General features: G+C 39.3%; 1 protein-coding gene across 1 annotated transcript; it reads left to right on the top strand.

Moving 5' to 3' along the window:
• Positions 1 to 744: 744 nt before the first annotated feature.
• LRRC72 (leucine rich repeat containing 72) lies at positions 745 to 21,385 on the top strand. Its single transcript, XM_061996446.1, has 9 exons — positions 745 to 774; positions 2,502 to 2,575; positions 5,981 to 6,050; positions 10,164 to 10,245; positions 12,105 to 12,218; positions 17,108 to 17,197; positions 18,411 to 18,575; positions 19,768 to 19,795; positions 20,919 to 21,385. The coding sequence occupies exons 1-9, from the start codon at positions 745 to 747 to the stop codon at positions 21,079 to 21,081; spliced, it is 816 nt and encodes a 271-aa protein (XP_061852430.1). The 3' UTR covers positions 21,082 to 21,385.
• The last annotated feature ends 589 nt before the right edge of the window (positions 21,386 to 21,974 follow it).

Raw genomic sequence — 21,974 nt, 5'->3', positions numbered from 1 at the left:
GTAAGTGCACACGCGCGCACACACAAACACACACACACACACACACACACATACACAGAGGAAATGGCCTTTTCTATTTTTCAGCTTGTGCTATGTGGTAAAATGGTTATAAACATACCAACATGGCAACAGTTGCTTGCACATGTGGATGTCATAAACATTTTGTGTTACTTTACAACCAAACCTAATCAAATGCACAGTTGCAGCATTAGGCCCGTTCCAGAAATGGGCATGGAAGACGTTTTCTCTGGCACCGAGGTGATTAGCAAGTTGCAAATGAGTAGAACGTAAGGTGTGAAGTCACACGTGTTTCCTCTGTCACATACGTGCACGTAGGATTTGTGCTTTAAAAAACAAAAAGAACCAAAACCCCAAACGCACCCAGGAACGTAGTTTAATATTTTCAGGACTGTAAGCAAATACGACCGAGGAGACTTTCTCGAAGTAACTGGGGTCTCTCCCCGCTTCCCTCAGCCGTCGCCGTCTCGGGGTCTCCCACAGGGACCCCTCCGCGCCCCGGCTGCCCGCGCTCTCCGGGCCGACGCCCCTCCTTCCTCAGCACGAAACCCTGCCTTGATTAACGCCCAGGTTCGGGCTGCCCGGCAGACCTTCGGGGTCACACTTCGGAGTTCGGTAGCTGCCGCTGTTTCTAAGGCAGCGCTGGGACGCTGCTGCCCCGCCGCGCGGCGCAACGCCACGGGGCGCGTGCCCCTTCCCCCGGCCGCCTAGCAACCGGTCGCCAAAATGGCGGCGGCCGCCAGCGCCGGTGAGCAGGTGAGCAGAGCGGCGGCCTCTCCCCTCCCCCCGGCCCGGAGCGCCTCCAGGGCCCCGCTGCTCCGCCGCCTCCCGCCCGGCGCCCGGCGCCCGCCGCCGCCCCTGGCGCGGCCGCTCACAGCCCGCCCGCCTCCGCAGCGCCTCCGGCGGCCCCGCGGGCGGGCGGCGCCGGCCTCGCCCCCTCGTTCAGCCGGGCTGGGGGCGCGGAGGGGAGGGGGAGGCTCGGTGCCGCATACCAAGCGAGGGCGTGCTTCGGTCCTCCCGCGACGGCGGAGGGAGATAACCTCTCCCGCTCTCCTTGGCAGAGCGGGCTGGTCCCGATACCCCCGCGTCCGTCCCGGTGCGGCTCGGCTCCTCCGAGAGTGCCAGCCCCATCGTGAACACAGGCCGCCCGTCCCGGGAAAGGTTTAGCCGGGAGAAGCTGCACAGCTGAGCCCTGCCGATGCCTCGGGCCGCTGGGTGCTGTGGTGGAGAGCCAGGGCGGACTGGAAGGGGTTTTCCGGGGTGAGGAGAGGATGAGATCTCAAATAACGGAGTTTGACAAACACAAATTTTAGGGCACAGTCTTGACTGCCGAGTGCAGTGCCTGGGATTTTCATTCTCTGAAGGGGGTGTGCATTCCCCATTGGTATGTCTGGCAGCCGTGTACCTTCTGCAGTCTCAGGGACAGAGGTCAACATGCTCGGGGATGTTGCACAGCTGCTTTTCTCCAGAGAGCATTTCTTCTTCCATCTGCAGATCTTGTCGGTGCAGGAAGAAAAAATATGTCCATTTGTGCCAGATGTTTTTTTTCCATACCTGACAGCTGCAATCAGGCTGCTGGACGTACCACATTCCTGGGCAACTGCCTGCTGTGCCAACATCAGGTGCATGGAATATGTAGCCAGTGTGCACTGTGAGTCTTGCGAGCTCGTTGCTCCCTGCGTTCAGAAAGTGCCACAACATGCACATTCGCAAGTGCACCCACCGTTGCTTTACATTTATTCAATGTGTGCTAAACACGGTGGAGTGAAAGTGCAGCCAGTACAGGCCTCTGTGGACATGGCTGTCAGCACTGCCAATCTATTTTGTTTGCAAAGTTGTATCAGTTTTGTGTTTTAACCAATAGCAATCATAACGATGTTGGGCACGATAACTGTGTTAGTAAACCCATTTTTTCTGATGAATGCTTTAGTTTTTATCAACCACTAGTAACTGAGGTCTGTAATCCTTATGTTACCAGGATTAATTGCATTTACAAATTATAGCACACCAGTTACATATTCTAAAAATCAAAATTGCGTCTATGTTTTTCAACATTAAATATACAAGAAGAGTTTTCTGGATGCATAATTTTAAAACGCTGTGTGCATGAAGTAAGGTTGCATAAAATAAAGTTGCAACTGTTTGGAAGGTAAGCAGTTTTCTTGTTCATCCACCAGTACTGGGTTGGCTGACCTGAGTGAGAAGCCTGTTCTCCAGTCAACACATGGTACTTTTTCACTTCATGTCTATGAACTATGATTTTCCACAGGAAAAGAAAAATACTGTAACTGTAACATTAATCTTGGAGTGTTTTTATCACTTTAAAATAGAGACTGCTAATTTAACATCTCCTTATCTCTCAGACCATGTTATAGTTTGCAAGGTGCTGTGATGCATGTGTTAATTTTGGTGTCCATTTTAATTTAGACACTGAACGTGCATATGTTGTATATTATGCTGACAAATGTACTGTGTACTGTCAGGCAATAGAAAAACAGCTGAAGATCTGCGGCTTTAAGAGGAATGGGGATGTCTTGGTATTGTGTCTGGCTGGACAGTAAGTAAAACATATTTGTCACTTTGTCTTTTAGTGAAAGTGGAGCACACAGTAAATGATGACATTTTATAGTGCTTTCTGCATCAGATACTCTCTGAAGATCATTTGTACGTGAAATAACAGTAAATTGTAGTTATACCTAGTCCCTACATGTTGTGAAGGAAGAAATGGTGAAGATACACTAACATACACAGCAAAGCTCTGCTCACGGTGAAGAATTTAACTGCCTCAGCCGTAGATACACAATCCTTCCCTAGCAACCCAGAATTGCTTGAGGGTCTGTAAGTTCACAGTTGTGCATGAACTTCTACCACAGGGAGCAGAGAGGAGTGAGGCTTAATGGGCTGATCTCTGCCTGTTGTAACTGGCTTTAAGGCTGGGTGGAAAGAGTATCAAGAAGGCAAATGAAAAAACACAGGGCCTGCCTAGTCTAAGAACTGCCAAATTTCTGACCTCCCTGAATATATGTGTTATTGCAACAGTAGGACTCAGTGGTAGCACCTTTGAAATTACCTGCATCTCTACTATTAAGAATTGAAGGGAGGGCAGGGCAACATGAAGTGAGTACAAGAACAGTTGTTTGGGTCTGACAGTACTGATCAGAGACCTGATCTCCCCCTGGGAGCTTTATGAAACAGCTTAAGATGTAGGGCAGATGAGGAGAAGAAACCATACTGAGTGAAGAAAGGCAAAGCTTTCATGAACCTGTGGGTGATCTAGGTTGATAGAGGTGTATGTTGTAGGATGAACATACTAAGAGGCTACCATAGAAAGATGGGTATGTGACAGGGCATACTTCAAAGTTTTTGGAAAGCGTGCTTTGGATTTCTGTCCAGGGCATGATTCCAAGTGTTGCATACCTGTCTGCAGCCTCACAACTGTATCTACTCTTTGTACAGTTGGTATCATGTATAAAGAACTAATGTACTTTAATAATTCAGGGACAAGGCTTTCAAGGTCTCTAGGTCCTATGAATGAAAAAAAAAGATTTTAGAAAAAGTGTTACAGCATTTCAATGTTACCTAAGCTATTTTTAGTAAAAATCAGGTACTTGTGAAAATCTAAATGGTCTCACTGGTATTCGTAAATTCTTTAGCGTGTGTGCTGATTTATGCCAAGAAACTGTTTGACACTTTGTGAAAAGAAAATGTAAAACATAATTACTATCAAAATTATTGAAATATATATTTTAGAAGGAAGAAAACACACATAAAATCTAAGGAAGAAGTTTAAACAATTAGAAAATTACAAGATGCTTATATGTATTTTCTAAACAATGCAAGAAAATTATTATAATACATATGTGGAAAAGAATTAAGACTGTATATACACTCTGAATAGGCACAGTTTCTGATTTTAAATACTTAAATGTGTGCCCTCACCGGCTTTGAAATATTTTTTGGTATGGCATAAAAAGAAATATTCAGGTGTCAAATATGGAAGTGATCTGTCTTCCAATGAAACCCTTTTGAGAAAGGTGATGCAAACTGGCTTCTTTGATGATTGGAGAGAAGAGAGTTCCTTTTATTCTGTACCATAAACCTTGGACCTCAGCCAGTTTCGGTATCCTTAACAATTGATTTGACATAATTTGCTGCTGCCTGAAATAAGAAAATTAAAAAATAATAATTAAAATCAGTCAAATAAGAGGGAATGAGTTGATATTTTTAAACCAGTGCTATTCCAGGGACATGAAAAAATGTACTTTTGGACACTGAAAGCTGTCAGCCTAGGAAAACTGATTAACTTAGCAGTAGGTAGGAAAAGACTGCTGCAGGCTGAAAAGGATCACTTTGTAAGATACATGCAAAGTCTGAAAGGCATACAGAAAGGGATAGGCTCTTTTAAAATGTTCAAGGAATTAAGCTCTACCTGCGGCAAATTAAATTCCTTAATACCAGAAAAAAAACCAAAACAGATCAAGGCTTGAAGATAGTCAAGATGAGACTGGTACTGGAGAGGGAGTAAAGCCAATTAAAATGTAAACCTTTAAACCGGGCATAGAATGGCAGTGACAAACAATATGAAGGAAATTTTGGCTTTGCTACCTGAAAAATAGTTCAGGGATGTACAGGTACAACTATACTGAATATAGTAGTAGCCCTGTAAGAGCTCTGTATGTCCTGGCAAGAGTCATCTGCTTGTATTTACTACTTGCAGTGAAGTGTTTTCCTATTACTTGTCACAACAGACAGATAAATAGGTATTTGCAAGGTTGTTTTTTATGGATTATTTCAGAAAGCCAAATAGAATAACAAAATAGCAACATGGGCTAATCTGGTTTTCAGAAATAAAGGAGAATAAAAGTAGATCACCTCAACTTTGTAGAGTTTGTTCTTGACCAACTTTTTTTTAAAGTGAAAGATCAGCAAAGGCATCTCCTCTGCCTTTGTCTGTATCTGGAGGGCCCTTTGAGAAAAAAAAACCCAACAAACGTGGGAAGCTGGAGACCAAGCTTCACGGTTGGAAAATGAACAGATCATTTTAGGCTGAATACATGAGATTCTTTTTTATCAATCTTGTTAGTTCTATCTGAAACAGTGTCCCTAGTCTTGAAATATGTTTTTCCATTTTAATGGGGAAGGTTTTATTATGTAAATTAAAATTTGTCATGAAAAGGTCATCTGTAATTATTCTAGTGGAAATTGAGAACATTTATGTAAAGCAATGAAAAATAACAGAGAGCAATTAGTGAAAATTACTCAGCCGCTCACTCATATTCTCTGGTTAGTAGGTAATTTGTTATAGTACTCTTGCAAGGTCAAAGTGCTGAATACACAATTAAACAAAGAACCCTGCCGGCACGTAAGAGAGAGTTCCAGCGTCACTGGGTGTGCAGTTTGATTTAAAACAGGGGTATTAATGAATATAAGTAAATTCTAAGTTTAGATGAGGACAAGAGGGAAAAAGGGTGAAAAAAGGACAGAGGATTTCCATATATGTACTAATATGAAAAATAATAAGAAATGCACTTTAATGTGTTTGGAGTCTGTCTTCTGTTGGCTTCTCTGGCACTGTGGCCAGACAGTCCACACTTTCTTTTATATTTGTGTCCCCAGGGTGCCAAACATCTCTTGTGCTCTGAGCAAGATTTCTACAAACTGCAAAGTACATGAGAGTCATACTCCCTGGGAAAATAAGTGCTGTTATGGAAAAAAAAATAGTATATCACTTAGTTTTTCCCGTTTCTTTACCACCTGCTGCTTTGTCATGCTTTCAGGAGTGTGGAAAGCTTGCACTGTCTCTGACATCTTGTTCTTTGCATCTTTCTCTGCTATGATTTCTACAGAAGTGTGGCTTTTTAGTGCTTGTATAATATTATTTATAAAAAAAATTCCAAAGTTTATAAAGTGGTTAGGCACCATTAATGTTAACGTTACTCTTCTTTTTTTTCCCCTCCACCAGAGGACTAAGAAGTATCCCAAGTCTATCACAATTTCATAGGTTGAAGTATTTGTGGATTAACAGCAATAAGGTAATAAGATATTCTTTTAAAGACCAGAATAATGTACTTATAGATCCTGATTATTGGTTTTGAATTTTTGTTACATAGTGCATTCTATAATTGTCAAGGTAATTTTATTTTTGTTTATTTCCAGGCAAATGCAACTGATTTAAATATGACAGATTTGAAGAAACTTTTTAAACATTACACAGTTTAAGCTGATATATTTTCCATTAGATTCACATCAAATTTATAAATTTTGTGTATTTAAGAAGCTGAGGTTTTATGCTAATAATGTAGCAACAAAAATAGAGATTGAGTATATTTAGAATTAAGCTATTGGTAACATTTCCTGATAGCATACTGATACCTGAGGTCTGGGATAGCAGTTTCAATGTAGCTCGTAGCAAGTATACCCTGCCCAGCAGAGTGGGCAGTTCTTGGAACAGATCAAAGGGTGATATGGCTGTAAGGTATTAGGATCATAGAATGGTAGAGGTTGGAAAGGACCTATAAAGATCATCCAACCCCCCTACTAAAGCAGGTTTACCTAAATCAGGTCACACAGGAATGCATCCAGGTGGGTTTGGAAACCTGGCAGCCTGTGCCAGGGCTCCATCACCTGAACAGCAAAGAATTTTCTCCTCATGTTCAAGTGGATCTTACTGTGCCCCAGCTTGTGTCCATTACCCCTTGTCATGTCACTGGAGACAACAAAAAAAGTGCTGCCCTATCCTCATGACACTGTCTTTATATACTTGTAAGTATTAATGAGATTCCCCCCTCTAGGCTGAACAGTCCCAGATCCCACAGCCTTTCATCACAAGAGAATTGTTTCAGTCCCTGATCATCTTGGTGGCCCTGCACTGGACTCTCTCCAGCTCTTCCCTGTCTCTCTTGAGCTGGGCAGCCAAGAACTGGACACAGTACTCCAGATGAGGCCTCACCAGGGCAGAGTAGAGGGAGAGGAGAGCCACCCTCAACCCGCTGGACATGCTCTCATTGTGTCCCAGAATGCCATCAGCCACCTGGGACACGAGGGCACATTGCTGGCTCATGTTTAGTTTACTGTCTACTAGATACATTTGCTGCGAAGTTTTCGGCTCTTGGCCTGAAAAACCAGACTCGAAGTCTGCAAACCAGACTCTAAGTCTGAAAATCCCAGGCTCGAAGCCTGAAAAACCCAGGCTCGAAGCCTGAAAAACCCAGGCTCGAAGTCTGAAACCAGACTCTAAGTCTGAAACCAGACTCTTAAGTCTGAAACACCCAGGCTCAAAGCCTGAAACACCCAGTCTCAAAGCCTGAACAACCAGCTCCAAGCCTACTTCATGCGGTGATCAACCCAGGGTCCGATTCTCAGCTGGGTGGGAAGAAATCAGTCCTACTCAATGTGAGTGATAGCAGAAATCTTCTCTTTATTGAGAGCAGGCTCTAACTTATATCCAGCAGCTTCAAAGCTAGCTCAGCAACAGCAGCTAATAGATTACATTCTTATGTTCATCCTACTTGCGGTTTCTGTGATAAGCAAGCTCCCTCACATTTTCCCATCTTGTTTTTCCCCCATAGTTGTTTTCCACCTTGGGCTGTTAGCTCATTAGCTGAAAACAGCCCGACCTTGAAGGAGCAGAAAGCGGCCTGCTGTCTGCATGACAGCAACTGCTTTAACCATGGCTCTGACTCTGGTCTTGATTGTGCATTAAATTCATATAACTAGAACTCAGATTGCCTTGCCCCATCAGGCCTAACATTATACCCTGGGATCCATGTCCATTCTCCCTTAACCACTCTTCCACATACATTCTTATAAGAACTTCTGGGATTCCTAGTGTTTCAGGAAAGGCATGGACTGCAGGAAATGCATAGCTTTTTTTTATGCCCTTGCAGACATCCATAGTTTATTTCCTGGCAATCTGGTGGTTGAGGTGAGTGAGACTCCTTTTTGCCCTCACGGACACAAGAATGACATACAGCTCTTTCAGATGTGCCTATCCCTGTGTGCAGGAAGCAGCACTGCACTGCCAGGCTTATCTTCTGCAGTTATGTCAGCCATTGTGTCATCTAAACAGAGATTTCCAGGCAAGTGATTAGAGTATGACTTTGGGCCACATTAATTTCTCTTTTTTTTTCCAGTGCACTGCACCACCCTAAATCATTTACTCAAGCTACGTGCCTTACTCTCGCCATCTGAGCAAATCTTATAATATTTATTATATCCTGTAAGGGTTTTCAGACAATGCTCTGTCAAAATCTCCGGGCACTATCGTTTCCAGACAAGTCTAAGCACATTATATCTTACAGAAAATCATCTATTTGATTGTAGAATTCTCTGATTTAAAAGTCTTTAAATATGTAGCCAACCATTATTAAATGATCAAATTGTATCCAAACGATCACTGTTAGCCACTGGTAATTAAAAAGCAAGAAAAGTGATAAAGCCCATGAATTACTAACCTGCTTTTAAATACCTTTACTGTACAGTAGTTTACATGACTTTCACAGTGGGCTTGAGTTCTTAAAACACCAGAATTGCTTGCTCAGGTAAATAAGTAGCTCTGTGAGGAGCAGAAAAAAAAAATCTGCATTCTGTATCACTTTGAAGTGTATGTGTATGTACTGCTCCAAGCTAGCATCAATTATATAGCATCTTATGCTGACTTCATTGAAAGGCCTGTGCTTATCCACCTGTTTTCAAAAAAAAAATGCAAAAACATGGAGACATTAAAAGGCTGAACTAAAATCATAGGCATATTAAGACTTTCCCTTGTATTTCTAAAAGACGCTAAAGAAGAAGAAATAGGCTGATGACTAAGCAGAACTGATCTTATTAACTATAAAAGACAAATAAATTAGATTTTTGCACAGATCTCACTTTCCTACCTAAGCAGTAACAATGAGCATTCTTCTGCTGTTCTGTGTAACTTGTGTGGAGGCGCAACTCAGTAGCTTTTGTTAGGAAAAGTGTCAGCTGAATGCTCTAATAGAGGGAACATGTTCTTCTGAACTCGGAAGATCTGAGATTTTCTTTCTTTCCTTAAAAATGCATCACAATAATTATCAAAATTAGAAAGAGGCAGCACCATATACACTAAGTATGTGTGGGCTTTATACTGTACAAGATACGATAATCACTGTGAAGAATGGGATTTTTTTATTTGTAAAATATTGCTGATTTCACTGAATTGGGTTTTTCTCAGGTGAAGCAGGACTCAGAGGATGGTTTTATTTTGAACTTTAAAGTATCTTTCCTCAGATGATTTCAGAGAACTTTAGGAGTGGAGAAACCTCTGTCTTCTTCTCCTCCTTCCAACTTTCAGATTCTGTTAATACACAGAGCAAAGCACATTCGTTTTAAAGTCCGTGGCACAATTCAAGGACTGAAATCACTCCCCTGTCAACAAATGACTTTGCATCACAGAAATAAAAGTAGTGTCAAGAACAAAATTCTGTTTGCTGTTCTTACATTGAAAGTGTGGGATAAATACTTGGGCACCATTAGTACTCTCAGTTCTCAACTCTTACAATGATCAGCTTAATATCCTATTGCATATACTTTACCTTGCATGGAAGTCAAGACAATATTAGAACCGAGCTTCTGCAAGCAAGGGGATGAGACTTCATAGGGACTGAAAATAACTCTTTTTTGGGAATATACCCATACATACTTCCCCCCCGCCCCGTAATTGTAATTGATTCTGTAGATCTGATTGTAGTTTTTGAAAATTGATGCCAAATATGGACCTACTGATGGAGAAATAATTTTCAAACTAGATGCTAGGCTTGTTCCGAGGATATATTTCAGGAGTGTTATTAAATGAACATAGAATTATCACATCCTACAAGATTGTTCTCACAATAAAAAAAAAAATTCAGATGTCAATAGAAGTAAATGTGAAGACCAGTAATTCAATGAAATCTGTTTCTAAATACGGATATTAGATGTATAGTTCAAAAAAATGAAGTAAGGCTGTACTAAGTATATTTGATGTGTAATTAGTGTTCATTCAGCTGCCAAGATAATCCTTAAACCCAGAGTCTTAGAAGTATAAGAAACTAGCTAGAGTTAAACAGTTTTCAAGAGCTTGTGCTTTTCTCCGAAGTTGAATTTAGACTGGCATGTAACAGTTTTCCTAACTCTGATTTCAGATCCAAGATTTAACTTTCTTGATCAAAAACTATTGCTTGACTGAACTCTATCTCAACAATAACGAACTGACAGATGTATCAGGTACCAATCTTCTCTTTCTAGGTTGTTGAGCAGAATCCTGTACCTTCTTTTCTGTGTATTAGCATTCAAATTTGTAAAAGTAGCCAACAGCAAATAACTTAATATTTGAAAGCTCCCACCTACACATGCATAACAATACGTGTTACTTATTAGAGATTTAATTGTTCCAGCATACCTGAGTGGCAAAAAGGGGATTTGTTTATTGAGGTCTGGGATGAGATGTCATTCACTTCAATGTCAGGCAACTTTAAAATATTTTTGGTCTTACATGGCTATATTTTGTGTTGAAAATGAACATGCAAACCTCTTTCTGTGTTATGATTTGCAATCCTTTTGCTGACCAGCTACTCTGATAAAAGTTCTTTTTGAGAGCCATGTGTGTTTTTATGATGAAAAACTGATAGCAGTGCTGACAGACTTAACATGAAATAAAGGGTAATAAATTAATAAGGTGTCGCACATGTAAGGCAGTCACTGTGGTTCTACAGTTTCTTCATGATATAGTTACATTTGTAATCAGAAGTATTCTGCACAGTTACTGCAAAACTGGTTTATTGTAAAATTGCATGTTGTATACTTCTGTTTTAGTTTTGGTTGCTCTTGTAAACTAAAGTGGTTGTACCAGACTGTTGAATTTATGAATGAAGAGGCCAAAGCATAATAGATTTGTAAATATTTTAGACAACCTGTGCTAATAAGTGCTAATATTCTACTTTTCTCTGTCCCTATAAAATATTGGATGAGAAATGATGCTGATTAGTTTCTGTGAGATTTTGAGAAAAAGAGTGTTTGAAAGAAAGAAACAGGCACTTGAGGCAATACAGAAGATAACAAAGTGTGGGTAAATGGAAGGGCAACTATCGTTGGTAGAGAAATGTTGATGATAAATACTTTATAGCATTTAGAAAATGAGATGTCTAAACCTGATGTGGTGTGAGGATATGAACGTATAGTCTGGGTCAGACTCAACAGTAGTTCATAATAACTTTGGAATACATTTATAATTTGAAATTTAATAGTTTAAACTTAACTATTTTCTAAGTAATTTACTATCTATTGCTTGTGAGACAAAGATAGTAATAGAAATACACTACTGTTTGTGAGGCAAAGGTAATATTGGTAATATTAGAATCATAGAATCATTTTGGTTGGAAAAGACTGTAAGATTGTCAAGTCCAACCACTGATCTCACACTGCCAAAGCCATCACTAAACCATATCGCTCAGCATCTCATTTGCACGGCTTTTAGATATCTCCAGGGATGGGGACTCCCCCACCTCCCTGAGCAGCTTGTGCCAGTGCTTAACAACTCTCTTGATGAAAAAGTTCTTCCTAATATCCAATCTAAACCTCCCCTGGTACAACTTGAGGCCATTTCCTCGTGTCCTATCGTTCATTACTTGGGAGAAGAGACCAATCACCACCTCACTACAATCATTTTTCCAGTAGTTATACAGAATGATCATGTATCCTCAGCCTCCTCTTCTCTGAACTAAACAACCCCAGTTCCCTCAGTCAATCAGGGTAAAAGGAAGTGAAGGTGAATTAACCAAAGCTTATTGGGATGTGGAAGGAAGAAGAGTGGATGCAGTTGATATTCATTTGTTGAGACAAGAGCGATGGGCACAAATAGAATGAAAATGTTAGGTGTATGTTCAGAGGATTTGACTAGAAAGATAAAAGCGATACTGAAATGTCCAATAATCTTTGATTTTACTCATCTCATGCAAGGTGTTACTAAGGCAGACTTAGATTGATAACAAGAATATAAAATTCAGTGCATAGGATACCAATATAATTATCTAATAAAGGCAGTCAGGTATGGTGAGAATAATCACTTATTTTTCATTTTATTGCAGGTGCTCTGAAACACTTACATTCGTTAGAGATTCTGTTGCTTCACAACAACCAGCTAAAACAACTTGACAAAACAGTGAAGGAATTGAAAGGAATGATAAGCTTGAAGACCCTAAGTAATACCTTATTTTTAGTGTTTCCTATCATGATGTTGCTACATAATTTGCAAATAGCTTTTGAAGCTAATTATGAATTTCAACCAGAGGAAAGAGATCTCTGAGACATGAAAATTCCACAGAGGATAATTCAACTAAGGAGAAACTGCCAAATGAGTTCAGAAGCTAACTCCAGTTGCTGGCTAGCCAATCTCCTGAGGGATGAGTATCTTGGAACATGGGAGTACAGTCAGATTATCACAGAGATTAAAGGATTTTATATAGAGCTATTATGGCTGTTGAGAATGTGAGTGTTATTGAACCCAAGTTCCTGTCTCGTTAATTCTATTCATCCTGGAACTTACTTTCTGCATCTTTTTGTCGGACTGGATTTCTAGAGTCTAACAATACATATACTTAATATCTAAAGTATATTTGCCTTAGATATTAAGTATATTTATTGTTAGACTCTAGCAATCTAGTATCTGTTAAGTAGCATACTTTTTGGTACACTGACTGGCAATGAAAGTAAAATAGGCTCTGAAATTTCAAATTAATTTATACAAGACAGTGTTGGCGCCACTAAGTTACAATGTAAGAATTAACCTCCAGGGAAAGAAGGATTATATGCTATTAACCTATTCAAAGTGAAAATGAAAGCAGTCTTTTTCTGGAGTTCTGAAAATAACGTGTTCATAGATCATGCCAAACACTCTGAGAAAACAGGTAAGAAGTTTTGTGTTTCAATGACACAGTTAAGGGAGGTGAATTTCTTCAAGCCATACCTCCTGATGAATTCAGAAATCTGAATGTCTGGTTGCAGGAGAGGACATATGGCTTGAAAAGTATATTTTTAATTGAGCTTGACACTGGGCCAAAATTTAAAAACACATCAAGTGTTTAGGAAGACAACATGCCAAACAAATTATTGCAGTTTTTTTCATTATATGTGAAATTGAAAAATACTCCACTTAAGAATGCAGTTTTTTGAAGTGACTAGGCAAAGTCTGGATGGACATCCTATGAATGAATGGTGCAGTCACTTGAATTTAATGTTAAAACTCTACAAATTAATAAGGAGCTACAACAAGCACAGAGTATGTGTTGTATTTGTTGCAGCCATCTCTGGGAAGTAAGTAGCAGATAGTTAAAAGTGCTGCCAAGTTATTATGAATGGCAGTCACAAAGACACGGTGAAAATCAGGTACATGTTGGACTGTCCATCACCACAGAAAAGCAAGTGTTTAAGAATATACCAATCTAATTTTTTAGTTTGAAGATATGAGAGTAAATGTGAATGGGTGGAACAAAGATAAGAACCTCAACTTTACACTTATTCCTTTTTGATCTTTGCGGTAATGAAAAAATTGTCAATGCGTTTGTTTCAAAGAGATTTCATAACAATGGGTTCTCAAATTAACAGGACTCTTTTGGTTTAATAAAATGCGCTGTGATATTTGAAGTCAATTACAGCAGTAAATGATTAAAATACATTTTAAAAGACATATCCTGTATATCATATCGTATTACTATGTAATTTATATGCCTTCTTACAGTATTAAGAAATGTGAAGTGTGTTGTAGAATTTACACTGTGTATCTTTGAAAAGGGCTGTGCCCATAGCTTACCTTTGTAAAATAAAAACTGGTTTGGGAATGGAAGAGTTCTTAATGTTGTGAGGTAGATCTTTTTTATGACTGGACAATCCAACAGAAAAACCTGCTTTCTAGCCTTCAGCAGAGCTTCTGGATGTATAATAACATTTTAGTATTTTGTAGCTCTTGGGTACATTAGATTGATGAAAATGGGGCAGTCTAATACACTGTTATTCTTAACTTCAGAAGGAACATCCAACTGCCAAAATGTATTTCTCTTCCTTAAGGCTCCTTTGTGATTTTTAGCCACTGCCCTGCACTGGATTTATAGCATAACACCATTCATCATGAGGCATTTAGGGAAGACACAGCTGCTAAAGTATTATTGGATGGGTTACTCACAACTGCATCCTTTTGGGAGATATGGAGGGTTCCTTTATGGGCTCACCTTGTGCTTACGTTTCCCTTTTGGAATACAAGATTTTTCTTATGTACTCTGTAAATTGCCTCAACTGATTTATTACTCACAGCTGATAACATCTTGCTGCTGGACCTCAGAAAACTTTTTGTTCCTCACTGTGTGGCAGTAGTTCCTTTCTTCCCCATGTGGGACAGGCACACTGTTTTCCTACAACCCAAATAGAGAAAACAGACTACACTATGGAGGAAGGCACGTTATCCCTAATTTATAGAAATAAAATTGCATGACCTTGACAAGAAAACAGAGCCAAGAATTGGTCCCAGATGTTTGGGTTAAATACGGCCATCTGATCCATACAATGATTAGATTTGTTTGAAAAACAAGCAGTAGAAAAAACAATATACTCTAAAACAAACCTACAAACAGCATTTATGAGAAAGGACATGCTCCAAGTAGCATCCTCATTTGGAAATACTTAGTATCAACCCTGGTTTGTGCCTTGGAATAATATCTCTTGAAGCTTCATTCCATTCCACTACCAAACACATTGGCTTTTAGAGATCACAGAATCATAGAATGGTGGGGGTTGGAAGGGACCTTTAGAGATCATCTAGTCCAACCCCCCTGCAGAAGCTGGTCCACCTAGATCAGGTCACATAGGAACATGTCCAGGCAGGTCTTGAAGACCTCCAAGGAAGGAGACTCCACAGCCCCTCTGGGCAGCCTGTGCCAGGGCTCCCTCACCTGAACAGTGAAATAGTTTTTTCTTATGTTTAAGTGGAACTTTTTGTGTTCCAGCTTCATCCCATTACCCCTTCTCCTGTTGCTAGCTACTATAGAAAAAAGGGATGTCCCAACCTCCTGACACCACCCTTTAGATATTTATAAATGTTAAGATCACCCCAGAGTCTCCTCCAGACTAAACAGCCCCAGTTCCCGCAGCTTTTCCCCGTATCAAAAATGTTCCATACCCCTGATCATCTCGGTGGCCCTGTGCTGGACTCTCTCCAGCAGTTCCCTGTCCCTCTTGAGCTGAGGAGCCCAGAACTGGACACAGGACTCCAGATGAGGCCTCACCAGGGCAGAGTAGAGAGGGAGAAGAACCTCGCTTGACCTGCTGGCCACACTCTTCTTGATGCATCCCAGGATGCCATTGGCCTTCTTGGCCACGAGGGCACATTGCTGGCTCGTGGTTAGTTTATTATCAATCAGGACTCCCAGGTGTCTCTCTGCAGAGCTGCTCTCCAGCAGTTCGATCCCCAGCCTGTACTGGTGCATGGGGTTGTTCCTTCCCAGATGCAGGACTCTGCACTTGTCCTTGTTGAACCTCAAGAGGTTCCTTGATCTTTTTGAAACATTTTTCTCTCTGGAATTCAATCACATGTGTTCTTGTGTCATTAACAGATTTATCAGGTATATAGTTAATCTCTTTCAGATTAAAAGGTTCTAGGAAAAAAAAAAATACATGCCACTTGGTTTGGTAAAACCGGAACTTTATTTTGCTGCCACCTTGTGGATCTCCCGCCACTTCTACAGCCACCAACTACAGCTCAGCAGCACAATGAGGTTTTAAAAAAGTTTAAGAATTAAAACATTTTAAGTTCTCTGAATACATGAACAGGTGTTTTCTGTGGAGGAGATACCAAATGCCCATCCCTGCACCCTCAAAGCAACTGCTAACACACATCCAGCACTAAGCCTTTTTGGCAATCGTTTATCCTGAAGATCATAAAATGGCATCTTGCAGTTTACAAATCTGTGTGGAATATTACCAGATTTTTTTGGTCTTCTAGTATCTCTCACTTGCTTCTGTAATACCATCTTTCCCTCTTTAACTGCTAAAATCACACATAGCAGGATTTTTTTTACAATGGAGTGTTAGCCACAGCCATTCCTCAAAAAGATAAAACCAGACCATTGTAGATGGTAGAAGTTGTCAAAATTGTGGGGTTTTTTTTCTTATGGTCTGATCTCAAGGTAGCAGCCTTCTGATTATTTTCACTGTCTCAGAAGAACAACATTTTTATATGGAGAAAAATATGTTTCTCATTTAGGAATAAAACCACCCAACAGCACTTGTTTGTTATTTGATTTAGGAATGAACCAGTCTCTATTTTAATCATCATCAGATATAATTTCTGTGAAACAAACTGATCTGGCATGTCAACTAGGCAAGTGTCCCACATCTGGCAAAGCAGCAGCACAGGATTACTACCTGTCTCTGTGCTGCAAAGGTTTGGTTATTCAGGTCATGTGAACCTGAATGGAAGTATTTTAGTCAAGCTGCTGAAGGGCTTTTGGAGCTTAGTACCTCAGGTCTCAATGCAAGTTAGTGGGACCCAGGTTCTCAGGAACTTAGGCCCTTTTAAACATTTGACCGTAAGCTTCTTGAGTTTTCAAACGTAATCTGTCAAAACATCAGAAGGTGTCTTAAAGCTCATCTGGTTTTAATAACCTTTGCCCCTACAAATTTTGTCTTATCTTTAAACTGTCACACCTAAACAACCACTAGTAATTAAAATAGGCATCACCTAACAAAACATAAGAAAATCAAAGGAAAACACTTAGTGATTTTGTCTACATATCATAAAAAATAGAAAAAAGCCCAAAGGTTTAGAGTGCCTGATGGCTCATTTACTCAGTGCTTACCTGTGGTATTTGGCTTTCTCTGCAATAAACCAATTCTTGCATTCTGTGTTGAGTAATTTTACATGTGTAAAGAGACTGTGCTTTGTTTACCCAACATAAGAACAATTGGAATTTGATAGTGTTTTGTACCAAATTGTTGGCTTCAAGTGATCTTTCATTTTCTTGTCTTTATGAAGTTGGTTGTTTTTCTTTTGCTGGGTTTGATTTTTTTTCTGATGTTTGTTTTTGCTGTATACATTTTGCAGATCTATTCCATAACCCTCTGGCACAAGACCCAGACTACAGGCTTTATGTGATATACTTACTTCCTTCAGTACAGCTCCTTGACAGAAAGTGTAAGGATTGCTTTCCTCTTCTCACAAAGCATTGCTTTTCATTTTAATCAGTTTGGAAAAAAAATGGGTGAATTAATCTTGACTGTTCTCTTTGCATGCATTTGTTGATATAGCAAAACATCTAATGAACAAATACCCATTGCTTGCAAGATTTGTCAAGCAAATAGAGTTTACATGGCATAAGCAATTTGCCAAATGCTTTTGATTTCTGTCTTTTTTAATTGTACACATCTTGTATCTTGGTCTATATATTTTTGAGTAAGATAGATAAAACATGTACCTACATTTGTGCATTCAAACTGGTATATTCACATGGGTGGGTGTGTTTACTTAGGTATGGATAATGTCTACATATTTCTATACAGTTTAAATATGTACATGTACATTTCTTGATGTGTTACATGCTGACCAAGCTTTCAAATATAATTCTTCATAAATCATCAAGAGATCTGTCACAGCTTGTCCTCTGAAAATTCTACAGAAAAAATGCCTCTTAAGAAGAGGCAGATGAATCTATGGATCAGCCATTCCATAAACATGCCTCAGGGGACCCAGAAAATCAGCAGAAAATCAGTCTCTGGTGTTTGGAGAGCTATGTGATTGGCAGAAGTATTGAAAATTACTGCAGAGCACTGAGAAAGGTCCTACCCCAGCTCTACCCTCTTAGAAAGTAGCAAGGAATAACAATGTCACCTGGTGAGACCCAGTCTCTATGAGAATGAGGATTCAGGACTTGAGCAAGACAGCCACAGGCCACCTGCAGATGTTGTCAGACTGTATAGATCTGTCATGAAGGAAAGCAAGACAGTGGATGGGCCACAGCATGTGTTAGGGGTTTATGAGGAGCTGCTGGATCTGACCACATGGCCATTTGCTGACACGTTCATTTTGCACTGGTATCTTCAGTCTCTTGAATATTTGTTTACACCTGTGCTTGGCACATCTCTCAGACTAATGATCATTTTTTACTAGAGAGGAATGACTGAAGCTCAATGTGCTGGAAAATATGTGTTGCATTTACAACCCTAGAAATATATCCATAAAACTTCCTGGACAAATGAATTGCTGTGAAATGATGTAGACTTACAAAACTGTTATAACAAACCCCTGCACACACACACACACAAAAGTTAATCATCTTCTGCATGCAGATAGGTAATAGCAGCCTTTTCAGCTGGCAGGAAAAACTAACATTTTATATCCCTTTTAACAGTAGTTACACAGAAAGAAAGGCAGTCAGCACTTCATCTTCATAACCATGAAAGGTCTTGTGTCGTGCAGTCAGTAGCTTTTGGAAAGAGAGTAAACACACCCCTGAGGACCACAGTGGGATTTAGCAGAAGCACTCAACCAGCCAGAAGACTGATGATGCCCTCAGGTATTTATAATGATGTAAGGAAAAGCATACATTTGTAGGTGGTTTGAACTTTTTTTTTAGTAATAAGGTATAAATGTATCTGGAACTCAACCAAACTGCTTCATAAAGTAACGTGGTAGTAGTAGCAGCAACAGGCAATAAATGAATCCTTCTACTAAGGGTATTGTTGCAAGTAACTTCTAGTCACTCCCAGTAGTTACAGAATGTTTTTTAAAGATAGCTGAACAAAGAAAAAAATATCTTTTTTTCAATATGTCTTTTGAGTGTTTAGTTTTACGTTTATTTAATTAAAACCATCTCAATACTAATTCTGTCAGGCACTGATCAGCATCACAGAGTTTTGATGCCATCTAGTGCTTCTACTAAATAATCTCTTGAAGAAGGTATTCCAAATTAGCGGTTTACATTTTACATATCTTGCCTAGTTTTGTAAAGAGATTATTTTTTATGCTTTCTAAGGTGAGACTATTCTATTCATATAATAGCATATAAAGTAATTCTTAGAGTTCTTAAAACATTCAGATCTGGAAGACAGACCTTGCCATAAGGGAGTAGGTGAGTACTACCTAGAACCTTGTGACTTTTACTGTGTGGAATACAGAGCAAACTTTGAAATCCCACACAATCTTGCCTACTTTTTTATGTTTTAAAGATAAGAAAAACAATATTGTGCATAGATGACTGAAATGGTAGCACTTTAAACAATGGTATAGATGAAGTTTGAAACAGTAAGACCTGCAATTAAAAAAAAAAAAGTATACATCATAATAGTAAACCTGAAAGCAGTGTATTTAACAACACCTTTGTAAAGGTTGGGGGAAAGAAAAGGTAGTTGAATCATATTTAAATTTGTTTTGACAGTAATTATTATAGTAGTCATAAAATTGCCCTTGTGTCCAGCATGCCATCATTCACATCCATAGACTGTGATATTATCTTTCTGTGAAAGAAAAAAATATTCTTGGAAATGTGTGTCTATGGGAAATAAAATACAACAGCGATAAAAACTTGCAAACCACCCCAACAAATACTTGTCTCCACAGTAATTTCATAAAAGATGGCCTTGAAAATTTCAAATAATCTGTTAGTTTTCAGTTCATTTGTATAAGTAATTTAGGATCAGGATGGTAACTCTCAGCCAATCAGAAAGCTGTAGAGCCATTAATGTCTTCATTTGAACTTTTTATTATAGGTTATGAATTTGGAAATCACACAAATAAGTAAGTAATTTGTTGGATTTTGGGTTGGTTTGGTCTGTATCTCAAACATCTTTCTTAATTTTGTCTTCTCATGCCTAAAAAATAACCAGAGAAAACATCAGCTAAATCAAGCTTTTGAAAAAAATGTCTGGTCTTTGTATTTAACCTGGTTGCAGCTCTGTATTATCTGGTGAGACAATCGACCCACTGCTGTCTGAAACGTCATATCGAAAGGTATTCTGCATGAGAAGTGGCTGTACAAAAATGCTATTTGTTGATAAGATCAAATAGCGATCGCTAGAATAAGCATGCTTTGAGTATTAGAGCATCAGAATAGCTGGTCCATGTTACGGCTCAGAAAACCTTTTCCTGACTGGCCGTTCAAAACCACATATTCTGGAAAATATTATGACTTGAAGGAAATTTTACTGTAGTCTGCACGTGATGTTACATTTGTTCTGTTCAGTTTCAAAGTCACAGAAATAAATGTAAACCTGATCTCTGTAATCTCTGTGTCTGGATTGGGGCAGTATAAATATTGCATTTTAATGTGATGAGATTTTGGATGCTATCTTTATAAGAGCAAATTTACAAATTTCAGGCTTGTTACTACTTTCTAGCTTTACACATGAAAATACTTAAAAAATCTATTAAAAGAATTCATAAAAGCCTACATATGATGATATCCTTTGACAATTTGATTTTATATAGCTACTCACTTTGAGTACAGCTCTTTACAGTCAAGCTAATTTATGTTTTAAAATTACTCTTCCCTGCTTTCAGTGGAGTTATCTGTCCTCTTTGAAAGAATGGACATACAGCTTCCTCTCCATCTTATTTATGTAGATGCTTAAGCTTGGCAAGGTACTTTGTCAGGACAAAGCATGTTATAGTCAGTGGAGATAGTCTTATCACCTTTATTAAGTGTCTGTTACTACAGGTACATCTTTAAGAAATAAGTTCTTGTAAGGTCAGGCATTAATATTGTATCTGAGTTAAAAGGCTTTGGACATCTTTATTAAATCCTGTTAGTGTCATCATGGCTTCTAACTTCACTACTCCACACAGAGTTCATGTAGTAAATGACCTCCACGGTAGTTTGATGAAATTCAGATAATGTGCATTTGCTTTGTTCTTTTTGCAGAGTACCCTTTGAGAACCCTGAAGATGCCATTTTACATCGGGCAATGACAAGATCTCTAATGGAATTTTCCTCTGTTGATTGGAACAAAGTAGCCACCTGTCAAGAAAGACGGCTTCTCAAATCAGGAGAACACCATGAGAAGCTGACTGTCCAATTTAGATAAGTCCTTTCTTCCAGAAGAAAAAAAATATTCCTCTTTCGAGGATGGAGAAGAGCCCCTTAAGTAACTTAATATCTCTATAAACCAAGTACACTAAAACATGCATTTAGTTAAATGAACGTTCAGAAAAACAGTATTAGTGTAGCATTCATTTCGTCATCAGATTTGCAATATGAAGAGAGAAGAAATTAAGAAAACAAATGCTAAGTAGTGACGACGTTACAATAAAAGTTGCTTGGAATGCAATTCTCACCATACTTTTGTTATCAGAAATTATTAAAGCTGAACTGCAAGTTAATTTTTAAGAAACTAAGGATAAATAATTTCATTCCTTATGCTTCTACTGGAGAATTAGACTGATCATGTTCACTAGCAGTAATTTGTCTTCATCAAAATAAAGATATGGAAAAGCAATCACTAAGCTTTTCTCATTTCTGAGAGATTAAAACTTCAATTTGCTAATTTGTGTGCTGCATGAATGCACCAAAAACTCATAGTTTGATGAGGATACTCATCTGGTTGCAATGCAGTGGAACCATGAGCTCTCCCAGAATGTAGGCCTCTGCTTACTGGTCCTTTTGGAGTGCAGGACTTGCCAACACGCTGCCCCACACGTGCTGGCTGGCTCCGACATGCTCTCTGTTAAAGCCACATGGCTCATGCAGCACTGTGATGCTACACCTGATGCCTCCTCTAAAGCCTGCTGCCACTAAGGAAGGTAGTGAGAGATGCCCACATAGATGGCAGATAATATATTTCTTCACATCCTTCCCCTCCCCATTCAGCCAAAGGCTTAAACTCAATGCTACCTGGCCTATCAAAGCCCTTCTTCAGCCTGTGGCATGTCTTCTGAGTTTCTCTTTTCTCTCCTAAGTTAGCACAGAATCACAGGACAG

This window comes from Colius striatus, chromosome 5, assembly GCF_028858725.1.
Source record: "Colius striatus isolate bColStr4 chromosome 5, bColStr4.1.hap1, whole genome shotgun sequence".
NCBI classification, from domain to species: domain Eukaryota; kingdom Metazoa; phylum Chordata; class Aves; order Coliiformes; family Coliidae; genus Colius; species Colius striatus.
The sequence above is the reverse complement of the archived record's forward strand: the minus strand, read 5'-3'. Positions and strand labels throughout refer to the sequence as shown.